General features: G+C 37.0%; 1 protein-coding gene across 3 annotated transcripts in view; it reads left to right on the top strand.

Annotated features, from left to right (window-relative positions):
• The first annotated feature begins 1,610 nt into the window (after positions 1 to 1,610).
• The window catches only part of LOC128022158 (macrophage-stimulating protein receptor-like), a 28,242-nt gene continuing 13,427 nt past the window's right edge, over positions 1,611 to 16,425 (top strand). For 2 of the 3 annotated variants that reach the window (XM_052609445.1, XM_052609446.1), the window contains exons 1-20: positions 1,611 to 1,852; positions 3,156 to 4,449; positions 6,995 to 7,171; positions 7,255 to 7,377; positions 7,553 to 7,723; positions 8,092 to 8,252; positions 8,464 to 8,602; positions 8,739 to 8,875; positions 9,071 to 9,250; positions 9,352 to 9,451; positions 9,799 to 10,017; positions 10,134 to 10,280; positions 10,403 to 10,556; positions 10,687 to 10,779; positions 10,901 to 11,113; positions 11,765 to 11,845; positions 12,226 to 12,407; positions 12,649 to 12,758; positions 13,013 to 13,178; positions 13,268 to 13,404. In XM_052609445.1, coding sequence (XP_052465405.1) covers positions 3,247 to 4,449; positions 6,995 to 7,171; positions 7,255 to 7,377; positions 7,553 to 7,723; positions 8,092 to 8,252; positions 8,464 to 8,602; positions 8,739 to 8,875; positions 9,071 to 9,250; positions 9,352 to 9,451; positions 9,799 to 10,017; positions 10,134 to 10,280; positions 10,403 to 10,556; positions 10,687 to 10,779; positions 10,901 to 11,113; positions 11,765 to 11,845; positions 12,226 to 12,407; positions 12,649 to 12,758; positions 13,013 to 13,178; positions 13,268 to 13,404 — 3,893 coding nt within the window. In that variant the 5' untranslated portion in view covers positions 1,611 to 1,852; positions 3,156 to 3,246. Of the gene's footprint in view, positions 1,853 to 3,155; positions 4,450 to 6,994; positions 7,172 to 7,254; positions 7,378 to 7,552; positions 7,724 to 8,091; positions 8,253 to 8,463; positions 8,603 to 8,738; positions 8,876 to 9,070; positions 9,251 to 9,351; positions 9,452 to 9,798; positions 10,018 to 10,133; positions 10,281 to 10,402; positions 10,557 to 10,686; positions 10,780 to 10,900; positions 11,114 to 11,764; positions 11,846 to 12,225; positions 12,408 to 12,648; positions 12,759 to 13,012; positions 13,179 to 13,267; positions 13,405 to 14,160; positions 14,785 to 16,425 lie in introns of all 3 variants that reach the window. The other variant, XM_052609447.1, reaches the window with a different exon arrangement.

The following is a 16,425-nucleotide window of genomic DNA, read 5'->3' as shown; positions in this document are numbered from 1 at the left end:
GGTGTTTTAGGATCTGTACTTGAGAGGAAATACAGCTCACTGTTACACTTTTATGACCTGTACTCTAGCATTCGAACGCTTGGGTTCAATAAGACTATTCTTTTAGAATTCTTTTATAATTCTATTATATTCTATATAGTCTGTCTTCAAATAGAGAATTTTTTTTACAAAATATCCACTTACATAAATATGCTGAAAGATATTCATCATCTTTCACAGCAGACGGGTTTTGTCATTGGAAACAGTAATCGATCCTTGCAGAGTTTCTCATTTTGTTCTGGTTGATTGCTACATGCAAATAATAAAAAAAAAAACCTTCCTGATTGATTTGAATGGAAAAAGCACACAGGCAAAGCACCATAAACGTATATAAACCGATTCAGGTAAATAGATTCAGTGAGATCTTTTCACTGAAACTATGTATAAATAGCAGTCAAAATTATCCAGTTCTCAATTCCACATCGCTGACTTCCTAGGAAGGAAGATTTTCTGTCCTTCCCTGCGTCCCTGCGATTTCAGGGCATAGCCTGTAGAAAAACTCAGCATGAAAATTATTATTGAAATCCTTTAAAAATATATTTCCTGAATGATTTGAATAAAAAACAACAACATCTACATAAGCAATGCACAGTGAATTATTATTCATAGATTCACATGTATAAAATAAAGATGAAATAGTTGAAGCAATGAAGTAAAATCACGTTTTTTGAATCATTAATCACAGGTCACTGTTAGTTCACAATGTTGAATTTATTTTCACCACTTGCTCTTAAAATAATGAGCTGTCATTCTCAGTATCAATAGTAAATAATAATGTTTTATTGTTCTTATGAGGTAATGCATTTAGAGAGAAAGTTGAGTGTTGAAGCCCACTCAAGCTTCATAATATATAATATAATATAATACAATATAACTATTGAGTAGTAATTGGATAAATACCAATAGCACCATTTGTTTTTTCAAAAAGTTTTGCTAGTAATATGTGTAAATGTGTTTTCATTTGTCTAATGTACTGTTTATATTGAATAGGAATTTAGATGCATTTAAATACAACCACAAACATTCAACTACATTATACCATATGTTTTCTCAGGCTGTTCTGTAATTCTGCAGATATGCTTCCATAGAATTCAGATTGTGTGGTGGACACTTTCCTGTTATACCTAATCCTTGTCAAATTGCTTTTTATTCTTAACAATGTGACAAATTGTTCATACCAACAACTTCAAAATTTAAATTTAACTCTATATTTAGGATTAATGCCCAAGTTTAGTATTGTAAACAAAGCTTTTGTAAATTACAATAGTGTTAGTAAAGTTAGAAATTAGAGGTTGCTTTGAAAATCTGTCATTTTGTTTTTAATAAATCACTGTTTGTAAATCTTTGCGTATCTGTGTGATGTAGGCATTTTAAGCTCTACTGACTGACACATTACACGATTTGGACAATGTGCGCTCTGTTTAATCTATTCATCAAATGAATATTGAATCCTACTATTTGAAGTCTTGGCTCATGAATATTAATCAGCTTGTAGGATGCCGAAGGACGTCCGCATGGCGTAGGTAATATTTATGAGCAGTATGCGGGTGGGCAGGGCCTGTCAACTCCAGTCAGTGCTTCAAACGAAACGAGCAGTCGTCTAAAACACGAAGACATCGCTTTAACTGAACTAAACTAAATTAAACTGAACTAAAAGCTAAACTGAATCTATTGTGTTAATATATACTGAAAGTTCTTTTCGTCTTTCAAAGTTTTTTTTTTCGCTACTATATTTCTGCATGTTCAGAATTGGAAATGCAGTTATTGATCTATCCTGAGATCTGTACTTTTACTGGTTTACCGTCACTAACAGGTAAGTGCGTTATTATTGCCTATTTATCCTAAAATTTGAAATTAGATCTATACAAGATTTTTATTTTCTTGGAAAGGTAAAAACACAATTTATTGCCTTAATTAAATATAATTGCCTATATATTTTTTTAATCAAAATAATTAAGCTAATAAATTTAATAAACAGGATTCATAAATGGCAACATCTCTGTTAATTCCAAAGATACGGTGCATTCAAAATAGCGTACGTTTTATTGATTTATTATTAAAAGTCCATGTCTCATGTCAGACAAAAGCTGAATAGGCTACTCTTTTCAAAAACACTAAGCACCCTCATTTGATAATAAACCATTCGCCTAAAAATAATATCCTCCTACGTTACAAATAAATCATCCACTAAATTAAATTAAATTAAATTAAATTTATGCATTTAGCAGACGCTTTTATCCAAAGCGACTTACAGTGCATTCAGGCTATCAATTATTATTTTCATGGATTCTGTGAGATTTATGTTTTGTCAGTATAAACACAAATAAAGTTAATGCATATTTAAAAACAATATAACACAGCAAAGCGTTTGCCTAGTCAGGTGATCTGTATTAAAGAAACGCAAACTACTTTCCACTGTTTCCCTAAGGATGAACACATTCTTATACATGTAGTCTGCAGAATGCATTCAATGCAGAGGTTCAAATGCTGTGGCATGATTTTGAAAAGTAATTAGCTCATTTGTTAGTTAAAAAAAAGCTTTGAATGTAAAGCACAACAGTCAGTTTGCAACTTTTGTACAAGAAAGCACGTCTAAGTTGTGACAAGAATGACAATTTGAGAGGCCCTTGGTGTAGAACATGGTGATGAGCTCTGTTAATAATTAATTCAGATGAGAACCAAGAAATATTACATTCAACATTGGCCAACAGAAAGGCCTTTATTTATTTGTCTTCATATTTAGCTTGAACACTTGAAAATAGCTGTTACAGAGTTGTGCAAAATATCTATTTTTACCTTTTTATGACTTCCTCTCTTTCCGAGACACGAGTAAGCAAAACCTCTTTTAGTGTTTACAGACTTGAAATGTGTATGACAAATCAAAACATTTTCTTCCTAAATTGTTAAAACATTCTTTATGTAATCATTGTGTCGCATCATTTTGAAACCTTTATTTTATCATAGTATGGCCCCTTGTCAATATCCTCTAATAAGTTGGGATGGTGTGTTTTTTTGTAAGATATGGGAGTGACTTAATGATGACAGTATTCAAATTTTTGTGTCTATTTATTAACTATTTTTAAAGGAAGCTTCTTTTGTGATTGTTCTGCTCTCAGGCCTTCCTGTTCTTAGGATGTCTTCATTGACAGATGCCAGCTGGAGGTAACCGTAACACACTACAGCCATTTTTTTCACCCTGGAGTGGACATGGTCCATTGGGCCACTCATCTGGTGACATGTGTCTGGATACAGGCTCTAATGTCTTCTACATTAGACACTTGTCCCCCAACGGCTCCCATTACCGTGGACTTCTCGGTGCCATATCCCATGCCTTACTTTCAGACCCGCAACCCCATCCAGAACATAGTTACGAACTCCTTTTTCCAAGAGGTCTATGTAGCCTCTCAGAATGTCATTGAGGCGGTGAACATCACTCTAGGTAAGCTTTGGGAACTCCGTACGGGACCCGTAGGCAGTCCGGAGTGTGAAATATGCGATTTGTGTGAGATCGCAAAAGATCCCTTCCACGAGGACACAGACAATGAGGTGTTGCTCCTAGACACGTTCTTGATGTACTTGTACACATGTGGAAGCTCGCAGTATGGAGTTTGCTATTTCCATCAACTAAATGAAAATGGAAAGCCTCCTGGACCTTCAAAGTGTTTATTCCGGAAGAAGTTCAACTCTCCACAGTTCTGCCCGGATTGCATCGCTAGTCCTTTGGGAACGAAAGTCTCCATGGTGGAAGAGGGCCAAACGGTGTACTTCTTTGTCGCAGCAACGGTGAACAACAGCGTGACGCAAAAATACGCTCGCATGTCCATTTCCGTACGCCGACCTGTTGCGACCGAGGACGGTTTTTACACCGATGTCCGAGGGTTGACAGTGTTGCCTGCTCTACAGCAGACTTACAGCATTGAGTACATCTACAGTTTCTACACGCAGGACTTTGTCTACTTCTTGTCTGTCCAACGAGAGAAAACTGACTTGGACTCTTCGCCCTTTCAGACGAGACTAGGCCGTCTGCCACGCCATGAGTGGGAAATGCGACGCTACCGTGAAATTGTTTTAGAATGCCGCTTTGAACCCAAAAGGCGAAGGAGAAGCAATGGCAGTGAACCTTTCAAAGATGTGGTCTACAACGTGGTTCAAGCGGCCCACTTTGGCAAGGCCGGGCGGGAGCTTGCCGATGAGCTGGGTGCTGAAGAAGAGGATGATATCTTATATGGCGTATTTGCTGTAACTGATGACTTGGGCGTTCCTGAATATGATTCAGCACTTTGTGCATTTCCGATGGATACGGTAAACACGGCAATAGATGATGGAGTAGAGGACTGTTGCAAGTCAGGACCAGAGCAGCTTTCCAGAGGCCTTTGCCATTTTCAACCCTGTGAGAGCTGCCCACATGAGGTTGGTGCATTTTCAGGTTTATTTACCACTCTGTTTTCTGTTTGCAAAAATCTATTGTGTGTTCTCTATGGGTTTGAACTATTTGCAGACAAATTATTTTAAAAACAACTGAAGGGTTAACAAAAGCCTCTGTGACATACTATTGAGAACTACAGAAAAACATCCTTGACTTGTTACAAAGGAAAATTGCAAATAAGCACCACAAATTAAAAACAAATTTTAAATATGTAAATGTTTTGATGTCTAACTTTAGAACATGATATTACTTGTGGCTTTGAAGAAATGGCTTGTGGATTGCATTCCTTGTCCATAATTCCTTTCCATATATTGACCTTATTGTTTTCCTCTTCTGTCTGGTCCCTGCAATTTTATTTTATGTTGAGACTGAAGTTTTCTAGTGGGTGGTTTTTTGTTCTTTTATTGTAAAGTGGTTTGAGTGGCTACAGTCTTGTGTTTTGTCTCTCGTCCTTGTGTTTATTATTACTTCAACTTCTATAGAGAATAACAGTGGCACTAAAGGCATTACACTCATAAATTGTAAACTGTATGGTCTAATTAAAGAAACCTTTTAAATATCCTACTGTATCCATTAGCAATGAGACTGAAATAGTTCCATGAAATACCAAAACATTTTTTCTTTATGTAGGAATTAAAAGCAACTATTCTAGTTCATTAGAATCATTGGGAATAACACTGTTGCAAAACAGTTTGGTCCCTTTAGGAAAGTTTAACCATTATGACCCAAGAAAGAGGTTATGTTGAGTTCTAAGTTCTTGTAACCCTTAAAAGGCCTTAAAAATATATGAATTGCTTAATATTAATCTGTGTATATGAGGTTGCTATGGCTTTATACTCGGTGTTAAAAGTGTTTTCTTTAGGCTGTGCTTGTTCTGAGTATGATTGCCTGAGACATTACTCATGACTTGGAAATGATTTAAAACTTGAGTCAGACTTGCAAAACAGAGATCAGTGCCAGCCCTCTTGGCGTACCAACATTAAAACCCCAACTTTTAATTTTTTGGTGCTTCCATCATTTGAGTTTTCGAATGACTTTCAAAACAAGTAGCTTAAGTAGCCTGTACTGTTGTTCTATGTGTGATTTTTAAATAGCTTTAACTGCACCATCTCTGTTATGAATTTCATATTTAAGCCTGCAATGGTTTCTTTCATTACAGTAAGCTTTAGAAGAATGATTTTCAGATATGTGAATATCCAGGAAGGTAATTAAACATTGAAAAAGTTAATGGAAAAATTATGCACTTGTAAGGAAAAGTTGTCTAGATTAAGATTTTCTGGCATGCAGCAGCTAGAACACTTTTTGGCTCCACCAAAGATGTCAAAGAAACTTTGAAGCAGAACACTGAGTTCATGCTTCTAGTATGTGTTCTTAAACTGCTGTCAGCATGTGTGTTATTAAGTATGCAACTCTTTTTTCCTAGTCATTTGCGATTATTTTTAACCAGCATGTCAAGGCGAGTTTAAATCTTTGTATTAAGTCATGTCCCTTCATGTTCCACTTGGTTTGATATTTTGCAATCTAATGCAGTGACACATATTCATTTTTACATGTCTAAATTATTTTTACGGTCACTGCATATTTATAAAACATTCATTCTAATTAATTTCTAATTAAATAACTAATTTCTTATCTGTCATTTTCTGTATGCCTATGCTAGTGAGTGAGAAGCTGCATAAATGTGGTTAAATGTCTTAAAATCTGTGATGTTTGGACTGGAGGAATGCACTGAATGAATGAGAATTAGCCACTTTTACAGTCTAAACTTCCCTGTAATGTGTGGGAGGATGTCTCGGAAATCTCAGGATGTGATTGCGAGTTTGCTGTCGTAAAATGCTTACAGATGGTATGCGTCTAAGAGTGTGTTTGTGGAGTTATAAAACTAGCGGTTTCCACTGAGGTCAATCTTTATGGGAAATCAAGTAAGTGAAAAAAAGGAAAAATGACTGTTACATTTTTGGGATTCCAATGAGAGACACACACCAGATCACTCATCCTAAATGCACTTGTTATACAGTACTTATTAAATTATATATTATGTGTTGTTATTTATTATATAGAGTGTTTTCACACTGTTTTCACGTACTTACTATGGAAAGTTCACAGCCACTTCAAAATTGTCTAGGGCCATGGTTTGGTTAGTATAGGATTTTCAGTTTTGAATGCAGGAATTGGTTGCGAGATCGACGTGTGGTTACTTCGTTTACAGCAGATCAGTGCAGAAACATCACTGCGGTACTGAAGAACCCAAACAATAGAGTTCTTTTGTGTTATGTTTGGAATTATTGTGGTCAGAATCTAAACTGGTGGCCTAGATTCCTGGAATATACAAAATGTCATATCCATTGTCATACAAATGTCATTTAATTTTTCAAAGTATAATCTATTTTACTTTAACTCTAACTGCTAATAAAATTTTGTTCTTTCATAACCAACTTTTGTACTGTACATCAGCGCATCTATCAAAAAGAAAGATGTCTTTGACACGGCAGTGCAGCTCTGATTATTTTATTGTGTATGTGTGATCAGAGCATGGAGCACAATATGACCTGCAGAGATCAGCCCACCCTGGTGTCTCAGCCATACTACAGAGTCGACCTCTTCAACAGACAGATGAAAGGCGTTCTGCTCACCTCACTGCTGGTCACCTGCATTGAGAACAAGACAGTGGCTCATATAGGCACATCAGATGGGAGACTGCTGCAAGTATGGGTCATAAAGAGGACAGTTACTAGCTATGCCAGTTTCATTAATTATAATATTAACTTATTTTCTTTTTGATGCCACAGCTTGTCCTGAGAAGATCCAGCCCCGTCATTTTTGCTAATTATTCCCTTGTAGAGAAACAGAAGGTTTCGTCTACCGCAGCAGTTCTCTCGCCGGACCATCTACTGTTTGTGGTTGGAGATAAGGTTTGTATCATAAAAAAATATAGGAATGAATCTGATGTTATACCAACCGTGATTTCACATACATTTTAGTATGCTGTATGACGTAAGCTAGTATTCCAAATGGATGTGGCTAAGATTCCAGAAGACTGTATTCCTTTTTTGGGGCTAATGATGGTTATAAAATCAAAACTGGCAGATGATTCAGGTGCCTCAGAGGGGTCCAGGTTGTCGGCACTTCCTCACATGTGCCATGTGCCTGACCGCACCAGAGTTCATGGGATGTGGCTGGTGCTCAGGTCTGTGCACCTGGGTTTCTGAGTGCAAGACACACTGGGGAAATGAGTCATGTCCGCCCGGCATCACGGAGGTGAGACATTAAACACACACCAAATGAGCTCTTGTGTAATTTAGCTGAGATTATTATTTATTAACAAGGTTTATCCGTCAGTGACTCATTTGAAATATATTATACATTTAAAAACAAAAGTCTAGATGTAAAGCTAGATTATAAATATGGTACATTTCAAACCCTTTAAAAACACTTTAGATGCTTAATATTCTGGACAGTAGCTATTTGAAATATTTGATAAATATTTATATTTTAAATATTAAATGTTTGTATATGTATATATATATTATTCAGAATATTTGTATTGATTTGTTTTGAAGTACTTGTATGTAAACCCACAGTGTGAGAAAGCATACAGCAAATGCGTATGGAAATTTTCTGTGTAGTTTTTCCCCAAAACAGCCCCCCCTGATGGTCAGAGTGAGATGACTTTGTGTGGATGGGAGTTTCAGTCTCCCTTGCGACCTGCCATCACGACCAGAACCCATGAGGTGAAGCTGGGTGAATCCACCTGCGTGGTCCAGCCTCACAAAAGCAACAGCACACAGTAAGTATTACTGATTTCAAGCAGGGTAATTATAGGTAACTACAGTAAAACCAGATTAAAAACAAAAACAATTATAACTTGAAATAAAATACTAGCTTTAAAATTTATATATATATATATATATATATATATATATATATATATATATATATATATATATATATATTAAGTCCTATTAGTAAGAATGTAACTGGACATTTTGTCTGCTCAGCTTGATGTGTAAGATCCGTTCTGGGGCAACAGAGACACTTTTTAAAACAGTGAACGTCACAGCTAAAGTGCATGAGGGCCAAGTGGAGGGCCGATACTCCATTGAAGGAAGTGCCGAGCTGCCCGGATTCACCTTTGTGGTAATTAGTTAATTTGTTGCATATACAAAACATGCATTTTCCTTCTTTAAAACCCTCCACCTGACTTTTAATCAATAGTCATTAATAAAGCTTGTTGATAGTAGATAACTTTTGCCGAACATATTTTTTACACAAGGTCCCAAACATCACTGAGGTCCAGCCGGACTATGGACCTGTGAATGGAGGAACACTTATCACCATCACAGGCTCTTATCTGGACTCTGGGAAGAACAGGAAAGTTACACTTGATGGAGAAACATGTCCAGTCCAAAGGTGTGTGTGTATTCACATTTTACAGGGTACTTGAAATGGGGGCCTCTAATGGAAATTATGACATATACTACTTTTCAAAAGTTACTGATCAAAAGTGACATCTTTAAACCTATACATTTAAATTTCCAGCATTTCTCAGTTTAAGATTATATATGTAGTGTTCATGTTCTAAAGTGAATGTTGTTCCACCTACAGTGTATCTGTGGTAAAAGGAAACCTGTCCTCCATCGTATGTCTGTCTCAGTCTGTGACGGAGGTGAAAGACGTGGTGCTCCGTGTCTACATAGATAAGTCCCGTGTGGTGACCACTAAAGTCTTCCGGTACAAGAAGACCCCTGAGATTCTTTCCGTGCTGCCCGATTGCAGCTTTGACAGGTAGATGCAGAAAGTCATACGTTTTTACTTATTGGCAGTTAAGAAAACAACCTTTCAGAAAAGTTATGGAATGTCTAACTTCTTATTATTCTGAATTACAGTGGGTCAAGAATCATCATTGAAGGCCGAAATCTGGACTCTGTCTACAGAACTGTCATCTATTTTAAACCCAAAGAAAGCCACCTGAAACCTGTTTCCACTGTATGAACTGTATTTCAGTCCTGAGATATTCCCATATTGATCTATTGCCTTGTTTCTTTGAAGTGGGCATACCATGAGGAATCAAATATTGCTTAGTATTTTAAAATAAAAGTTCATTGTAACATACTGTAATTTGTAATAAGAACGTAGCAGGATAGATAATATTATTCCTACTCACTAGTAGAAATAGTCAAATAGTTTTGCAGCTTCTCTCTGTGTAGCACCTCCCACTTCACTTCCTGTCTAAATACTGTCCTGTCACAATAAAGGCAAAAATAAATCTTAGATTTATGAGCACATTACTTTTTTTTTCTTTCACATATGCTTTATACGGTTGTTCCCTGAAGGAGTGCAGAGGTAAAGCCAAACCCACCCGTATGGAGTGCATCACCCCGGTCTTCCATCGAGATGAGACAGAAGAGGGCGAGCTCTCATTTGACATGGATGGAGTGCTCGGCCTGTGGAAAAAAGACTTCTCCTACCACCCCTATGGCAGACCCATCCCATTTGAGACTGAAGGTCACATACTGAGACTCTACCCTGGGTTTGATGAAGTGTCCTTGCATGTAAGTCGATACTTCCATGATTACTACTATCCCATTATTGCATTGCTGCGCTTTTTCCACTTTTAATGATCTTTCTGGGATCTGGGATTCAAAATATCTTTTTCCTCATGATGCAGCACCAAAAGTTGAACCTCGTGAGTTCCTGCATGTCAATAACGATGACAGTTGGAGATGTTGACTGTGGGGCTAAAGTTTTAGATAATGAGATCACATGCAGGATCCCTAATAATCTCACCATTCCCAGTGAGGGTTTACCTGTGAAGGTGAGTGTTTGAAAGTATGTGTAGATCTATAAATGCAATAAACCACCTTGTCTTTAGCCAAAGAAATTGCCATTAGTTGCATAAAACAACCTTATTCTGACATCAGTATTTTTCTGTACCAGGTAACAGTTAATGGGTACACACATAATGTTGGTACCGTTATCTTGGTCAGTAACCACTATATGGTGGGTATTGTGCTTGGCATACTGGCAGCTCTGGTCACCGGTGCAGTTATGGCCTTTATTGTGCTGAAAAACCTGAGAAAACAGAAAAAAGGTGAGCAAGTTATGCCACGTCTCACTAATGCAAACCTTTTGCAGTCATTCCTAAATGTAATATCTTAACAAGCACAGCTGTTATAAAAAAAAAAGGACAATCAGTTTTATCACACCTTTTTTACCCACAGCTTCGCTGGCAGAAAGTCGTCTTTCTTACTTTTCTCATAGTCGTTCACGTAATAATAGTGTGGATTTATCTCTCTTAGGAGACTACAGACGTGGTGAGACAACATCTTCACATCAGTAACAAAATTTAATTTATGTATTTTTTCTTTGACACTTTGAAGTTGAAGTCTACAGATACTTTAGAAACACTTCCATTATGTTCTTTGGTGTTTACAGAACTGCCCCTCACAAGCATCACTGCACCTTCTGGGGCCTTGGCGTTCCCCGGCCTGGCCTACACAGGCAACCTGGACACAACGCTGACCCCTCTCATGCCTCCAGAAAAGATCTCCATCAGCAGTTTCCGCCCGGAGCTGCTGGAGGAAGTGAAGGATGTGTTGATCCCAGCCTCCATGCTCAAGGTTCACCACCACCAGATCATAGGAAAAGGTGTGTTTATACATAAAATAGGCTGTGTGCTGCAAATAAGTTCAGTACACTTACCTTTCAAAAGTTTAGATGACTGTAAGATCTTTAAAGTCTCATCTCACCAATGCTCTATTTATTTGATTACGAATACAGTAAAAATAGTTAAAATATTTTTTTTACAATTTAACTGTTATTTAACGATTTAACAATTTAACAATAATAGCTGTTTTGTATTTGAATATATTCCAAATTATAATTTATTCCTGTGATTCAAAGCTGGATTTTCAGCATCATTGCACCAGTCTTCAGTGTCACATGATCCTTCAGAAATCATTCTAATAAGCTGATTTGGTGCTCAAGAAACATTTCTTATTATTATCAACCATGTTTAAAACGGTTGTGCTACTTAATTTCTTTTGTGTGGAAACCATGACACTTTTTCTTCAGAAAAAAAAAAAATTTATAACCCCATAAATGTCTTTTGATTAATTTATAAGTCTTTGCAGTATAAAAGTATTAATTTCTTTTAAAGAGTCTTACCAACCACAAACTCATGAAATTGCTTCATTTCTCAAAAAAGCAATAACAAGAAAAGGAAATAAGGTCATATTTTGAACAAAGTTTTTTGCCACTATTAATAAACATGCTTTGTTCTCTTTTTTTTTTTTGTAGGACACTTTGGGACAGTTTACCATGGTTACCTCACCGACCACAACAACAGAGAAATCCATTGTGCTGTGAAATCCCTTAACAGTAAGAAACTCCTCAATGTAAAGAGCTCATAAAGACACTCATGAAAAACTGAACTACCCTTTCGGGATTACCTGCCTGATAAAAAAAGATATATTTCTCACAATGAGCTGCCTTTAAAATTGGGTGGCTGTTAGCTGTAGCAGAAATAGTGTTCCTGTTGCTTGATTGTGGTTTTAGCAACAACAGGTCATGGGTTAAATTCCCAGGGAATGCATAAACTGTTTAAATGTGTACTGTACCTTGAATGCAATATAAGTTCCTTTGGATAAAGTATCGGTCAAATGCATGAATGTAGAAGTGGTTTATGCACATGTTTTTAAACGTTTTATGTTTTTTTTTTTAGAAGATCTCTATTGTACATTTCACATTGTCTCTGCTAGGAATAACGGATGTGGATGAAGTGGAGCAGTTTCTGAAAGAGGGCATTTTGATGAAGGGATTTCATCACAGTAATGTTCTCTCGCTGCTGGGTATCCTGCTTCCTGAAGAGGGACTTCCCTTGGTTGTCTTACCTTACATGAAACACGGAGACTTGCGTCACTTCATTCGCTGTGAGAAGAGGGTCAGTTGCTAGAACGTAAACTCTTAACACATCAAATATGTTACATATTTTCCCTTTTCCCTTTGCGTTGCACAATAGTTTTGTATTTGCTGATGGATTTCACAACATGACCTCCTACACAGCTCAGCATCAAGCTCATGACCTTTGCAGATGCTCCAGTAGTGATGTTTCCGAAAATTACACAAACTCATTGTGTGCCTGTGAAATATAAGTCTTATGTAGATTTGTTGTCTAACCCTAGAATCCAACAGTTAAGGATTTGATTGGCTTTGGGCTCCAAGTTGCTAAAGGAATGGAATATCTGGCACAAAAGAAGTTTGTACACCGGGATCTGGCAGCACGCAATTGCATGTGAGTTTTGCATGCACAGAGATTTTGCATTTCATGTTTAATACTGTAAAGCTGCTTGATTTAAAGCAATCTGTTATGAAAAGTGCTATAAATAAATGTTACGTGAATTGATCTGGCTGGAGCGCTGAATTGCTGAGCTCATGCAAACATATCCACATCATTACGATCAGATGCTTTCTTAACTGCTGGTTTGTGTCATTCTGCATGTTCATCTCAAGATGTATTTGTATTTGTATTTTTTTTAAATGCACCAGGCTTGATGAATCCTACACTGTAAAGGTGGCAGACTTTGGAATGGCTCGAGATGTGCTGGAGAAGGAGTACTACAGCGTCCAGGACCACAGGAAAGCCAAATTACCCGTCAAATGGATGGCCATTGAGAGCCTGCAGACGCAGAAGTTCACGTCCAAGTCAGATGTGGTGAGAAACATGGTTGCTTTAACCACTGGATTACAATAAGGAGTTGTCATAAGTTCTTCTTAACATTGTTATTCTTTCTTTTGATGTAGTGGTCTTTTGGGGTTCTAATGTGGGAGATGCTCACAAGAGGAGCCAGTCCGTACCCTGAAGTTGACCCATATGACGTCACACATTACCTCCTGAAGGGCAGACGGCTGCCTCAGCCACAATATTGTCCAGATCCATTGTAAGATTCTCCATGTTTCTGCGATATATATTTATATTCCTATTACTCTTCTCACTTAATCAAAATGTGGAACAAAAGTAGAACGTTTGGTTGGTTTACTGAAGTCAGTTCTGTTCTCTAGTAGGTTAATCTTTCATTTGTTTTTGGAAATTGTTCCACAACGCAAGAGAGAGGGAGAGCGGGGCAGGGACATGGCCTTTTGGAACTGCAATGGTTTTAAGTAGCTGTCAGTAAGTTTAGTGTTTTTCCACCATTGGAGGTTCAGAGGGTTTAAAGCTTACTCAGTATTCAGAGCAGTGGAAAAGGTCAACCGAAAGGTTATTGTGAATGTTCCTTCAATTATCCAACACCTCAAGCACTGTACCCATAGAGTTAATCATCATTCACTTCCAGACAGAGGGAAATATTTAAAAAACAACATAGTGTTCAGTGTTCCCCAAGTGACACTGCAAAACTTCATAAACCTTGAGAAACTTCCAGCAATCACTAACCAAACCTTTAGCTTTTAGCCAAAGTTGCTGAGGAAAATATACATGCCATGGTATCATGATGTCACAGTTTTTTGTTGTTTTGAACACATATCATGATACCTCCACATCACTTCTTTGTAAAGATTTGGAAACTGTAGAACACAGTAAAATAGTGTAGCAATAGGATGTGGCAACATGACCGGTGGTGAGGTTAACCAGTGGAAAGTGAAGTTCATATGCCTGGCCACAACTGAGAGATGACTAACCATCACCTCTGTATCTGCAGATTCACCATTATGTTACAGTGTTGGGACCCCGACCCTGAGAGGAGACCAACTTTCTCCACGCTAGTGTCCGCTGTGATGAGTATTCTGTCTAGCCTGGAAGGAGAGCACTACATCAGTCTGAAGGTCACATACGTCAATCTGGACCAGCCCCGCCCCTATCCTGCCCTAACAGACTCTGCAGACGAATACGACTCATCAGATGCCGATGATGCAGGCTCAGTCTCTAGCTGACTGGCCAACTGGTTTGAAGTAGCATACTAGAACTCTATTTTAAAGGAATCATTCACCCAAAGATGAAAATTTGCTGAAATCCATCCAAGATGTAGATGAGTTTATTTTATCAAATGTTTAAGATAAAACAGATGATAAAAACATCACAATAATCTGCACGTTAACATTAATGGTGGATTTGTTTATTACAAACACTCAGCTTTTCACTTCACAAGACATTATTTGATGGACTGGAGTCATGTGGATTATTGTGATGGTTTTATCAGCTGTTTGGACTCTCATTCTGACGGCACCCATTCACTGCAGAGGATCCACTGGTGAGCAAGTGAAGTCATGCTAAATTTCTCCAAATCTTTTCTGATGGAGAAACAAACATCTTGGATGGCTTAAGGGTAAGTACATTTTTTAGCAAGTATTCCGTTCCAAAGTCCATGCCCATTATGTGCCAGAATGCCACATAAATATTGGAAATCTTTTGAATTATGTTCATATGTAGTTTATATGACATGTACTATACTTTTGTCCTTGTACTTTATGTGCAGTATTTTCCAACACAAACCATTAAACTTCCAATAGATGTCTATTGTTCATGAAACATTCACTTTTGTGAGATACCTGTGCATAATTTAGAAATCAAGTCAACAGTGAGAGCACTGAAAGTGTTAGCACACATTTAAGTTTCACATTTCAAGCACTGCATTCATTAGAATATCATATTTCAGATGTAGAGGATGTATATTTTATTCTTGAAACAATTACTTTTTTTATGTGACTTATTTTCTGTATATTATTATTATAATCAAATACAGAAAATCCTGGTCTGCACCACTTTATTTTGAAGATATCTGTTATTAGTAAGCCTTTACTTGGTATTTGGTTTGTGATTATATCAGATGCTTGTACATAAAATGGATTCAGTGTACAATGTTTGGGATGAGTCAGCGGTCAAAGGTGTTGAGTTGATTTATATCACTGTGCTGCAGTTATGGAGCCTGTAGAAATGAGTGAGAATTTGATATCTTTGGTGCATATTCCTAAATAAAATATAATTTTGCCAAAGGTGCCAGTTTTAGTGTGCACTTGAATTATCGTGGGTAGTGCCACCAACCAGCAATATGCTAATGTAGCTTGTCATGTCATGACTACTGAATATTACATGAATGCATAACAGAACATTATCTAATTGCAAAATCAATCTCAATGAATATTTAGCTTCAAGAACTGAAATTATTTATTGTCATGGGAATGTCATTTTCATATACTATGTAAGGAATTTCTGTATTTCTTGGTATTTGGTGTACTTTGAAAATTAAAATTATATTAAAAGCAGTTTTTGTTCAAACGTAATGACAATGGGTCTGTATATTGAAATTGTATTGAAAAATTACAGTTGTACTCTACTTGTTTAGACAGGATTTTTGGAGTAAAATGTGACTTGACAAGGCTGATGTTATATTTGTCTTTGCCTTTTAAAACGTTACAAAAAATACAAGCTGTATCTTTGAGCTTTAGCTACAGATGAACACCCGGGGTCATTAAAAGCCATTTTATAATGGAGCAAACATAATGAGATGCACTTTTCTAACTGTTTGAAAAGAAAGTCCTGGATTCACACACACACACACACACACACACACACACACACACACACACACACACACACACACAAACCGGTCAGAGTTTGAGATCAGAATGATTTATTATGTGTTTTTTTTATCACACAAATAAATGATATTTTAAAGGATATTAAAATAGAAACCATTTAAAAATTATTACTGATTTTTGACTGTAGCATCACTACCAATAGCCGCGTGTCGACAGCAGGTGGCGCTGTTGATCTATAATCCCTTGCAGAGACACTGAAATACAACCTTTTTTTTTTTTCAAACAGTTCATTAAACAATAATAAATGAAGTACCTGAAGCTGACAATGAAGTAAATGTATAATAATTAGCACAGATTATTAATTTACCGCTGTAGACGCGCGTGTGAGGAGCGGAGACGCGCCGCGGAGCGTCAAACGCGCGTGAGGA

The sequence above is a fragment of the Carassius gibelio genome, chromosome A11, assembly GCF_023724105.1.
Source record: "Carassius gibelio isolate Cgi1373 ecotype wild population from Czech Republic chromosome A11, carGib1.2-hapl.c, whole genome shotgun sequence".
NCBI lineage: Eukaryota > Metazoa > Chordata > Actinopteri > Cypriniformes > Cyprinidae > Carassius > Carassius gibelio.
The sequence above is the reverse complement of the archived record's forward strand: the minus strand, read 5'-3'. Positions and strand labels throughout refer to the sequence as shown.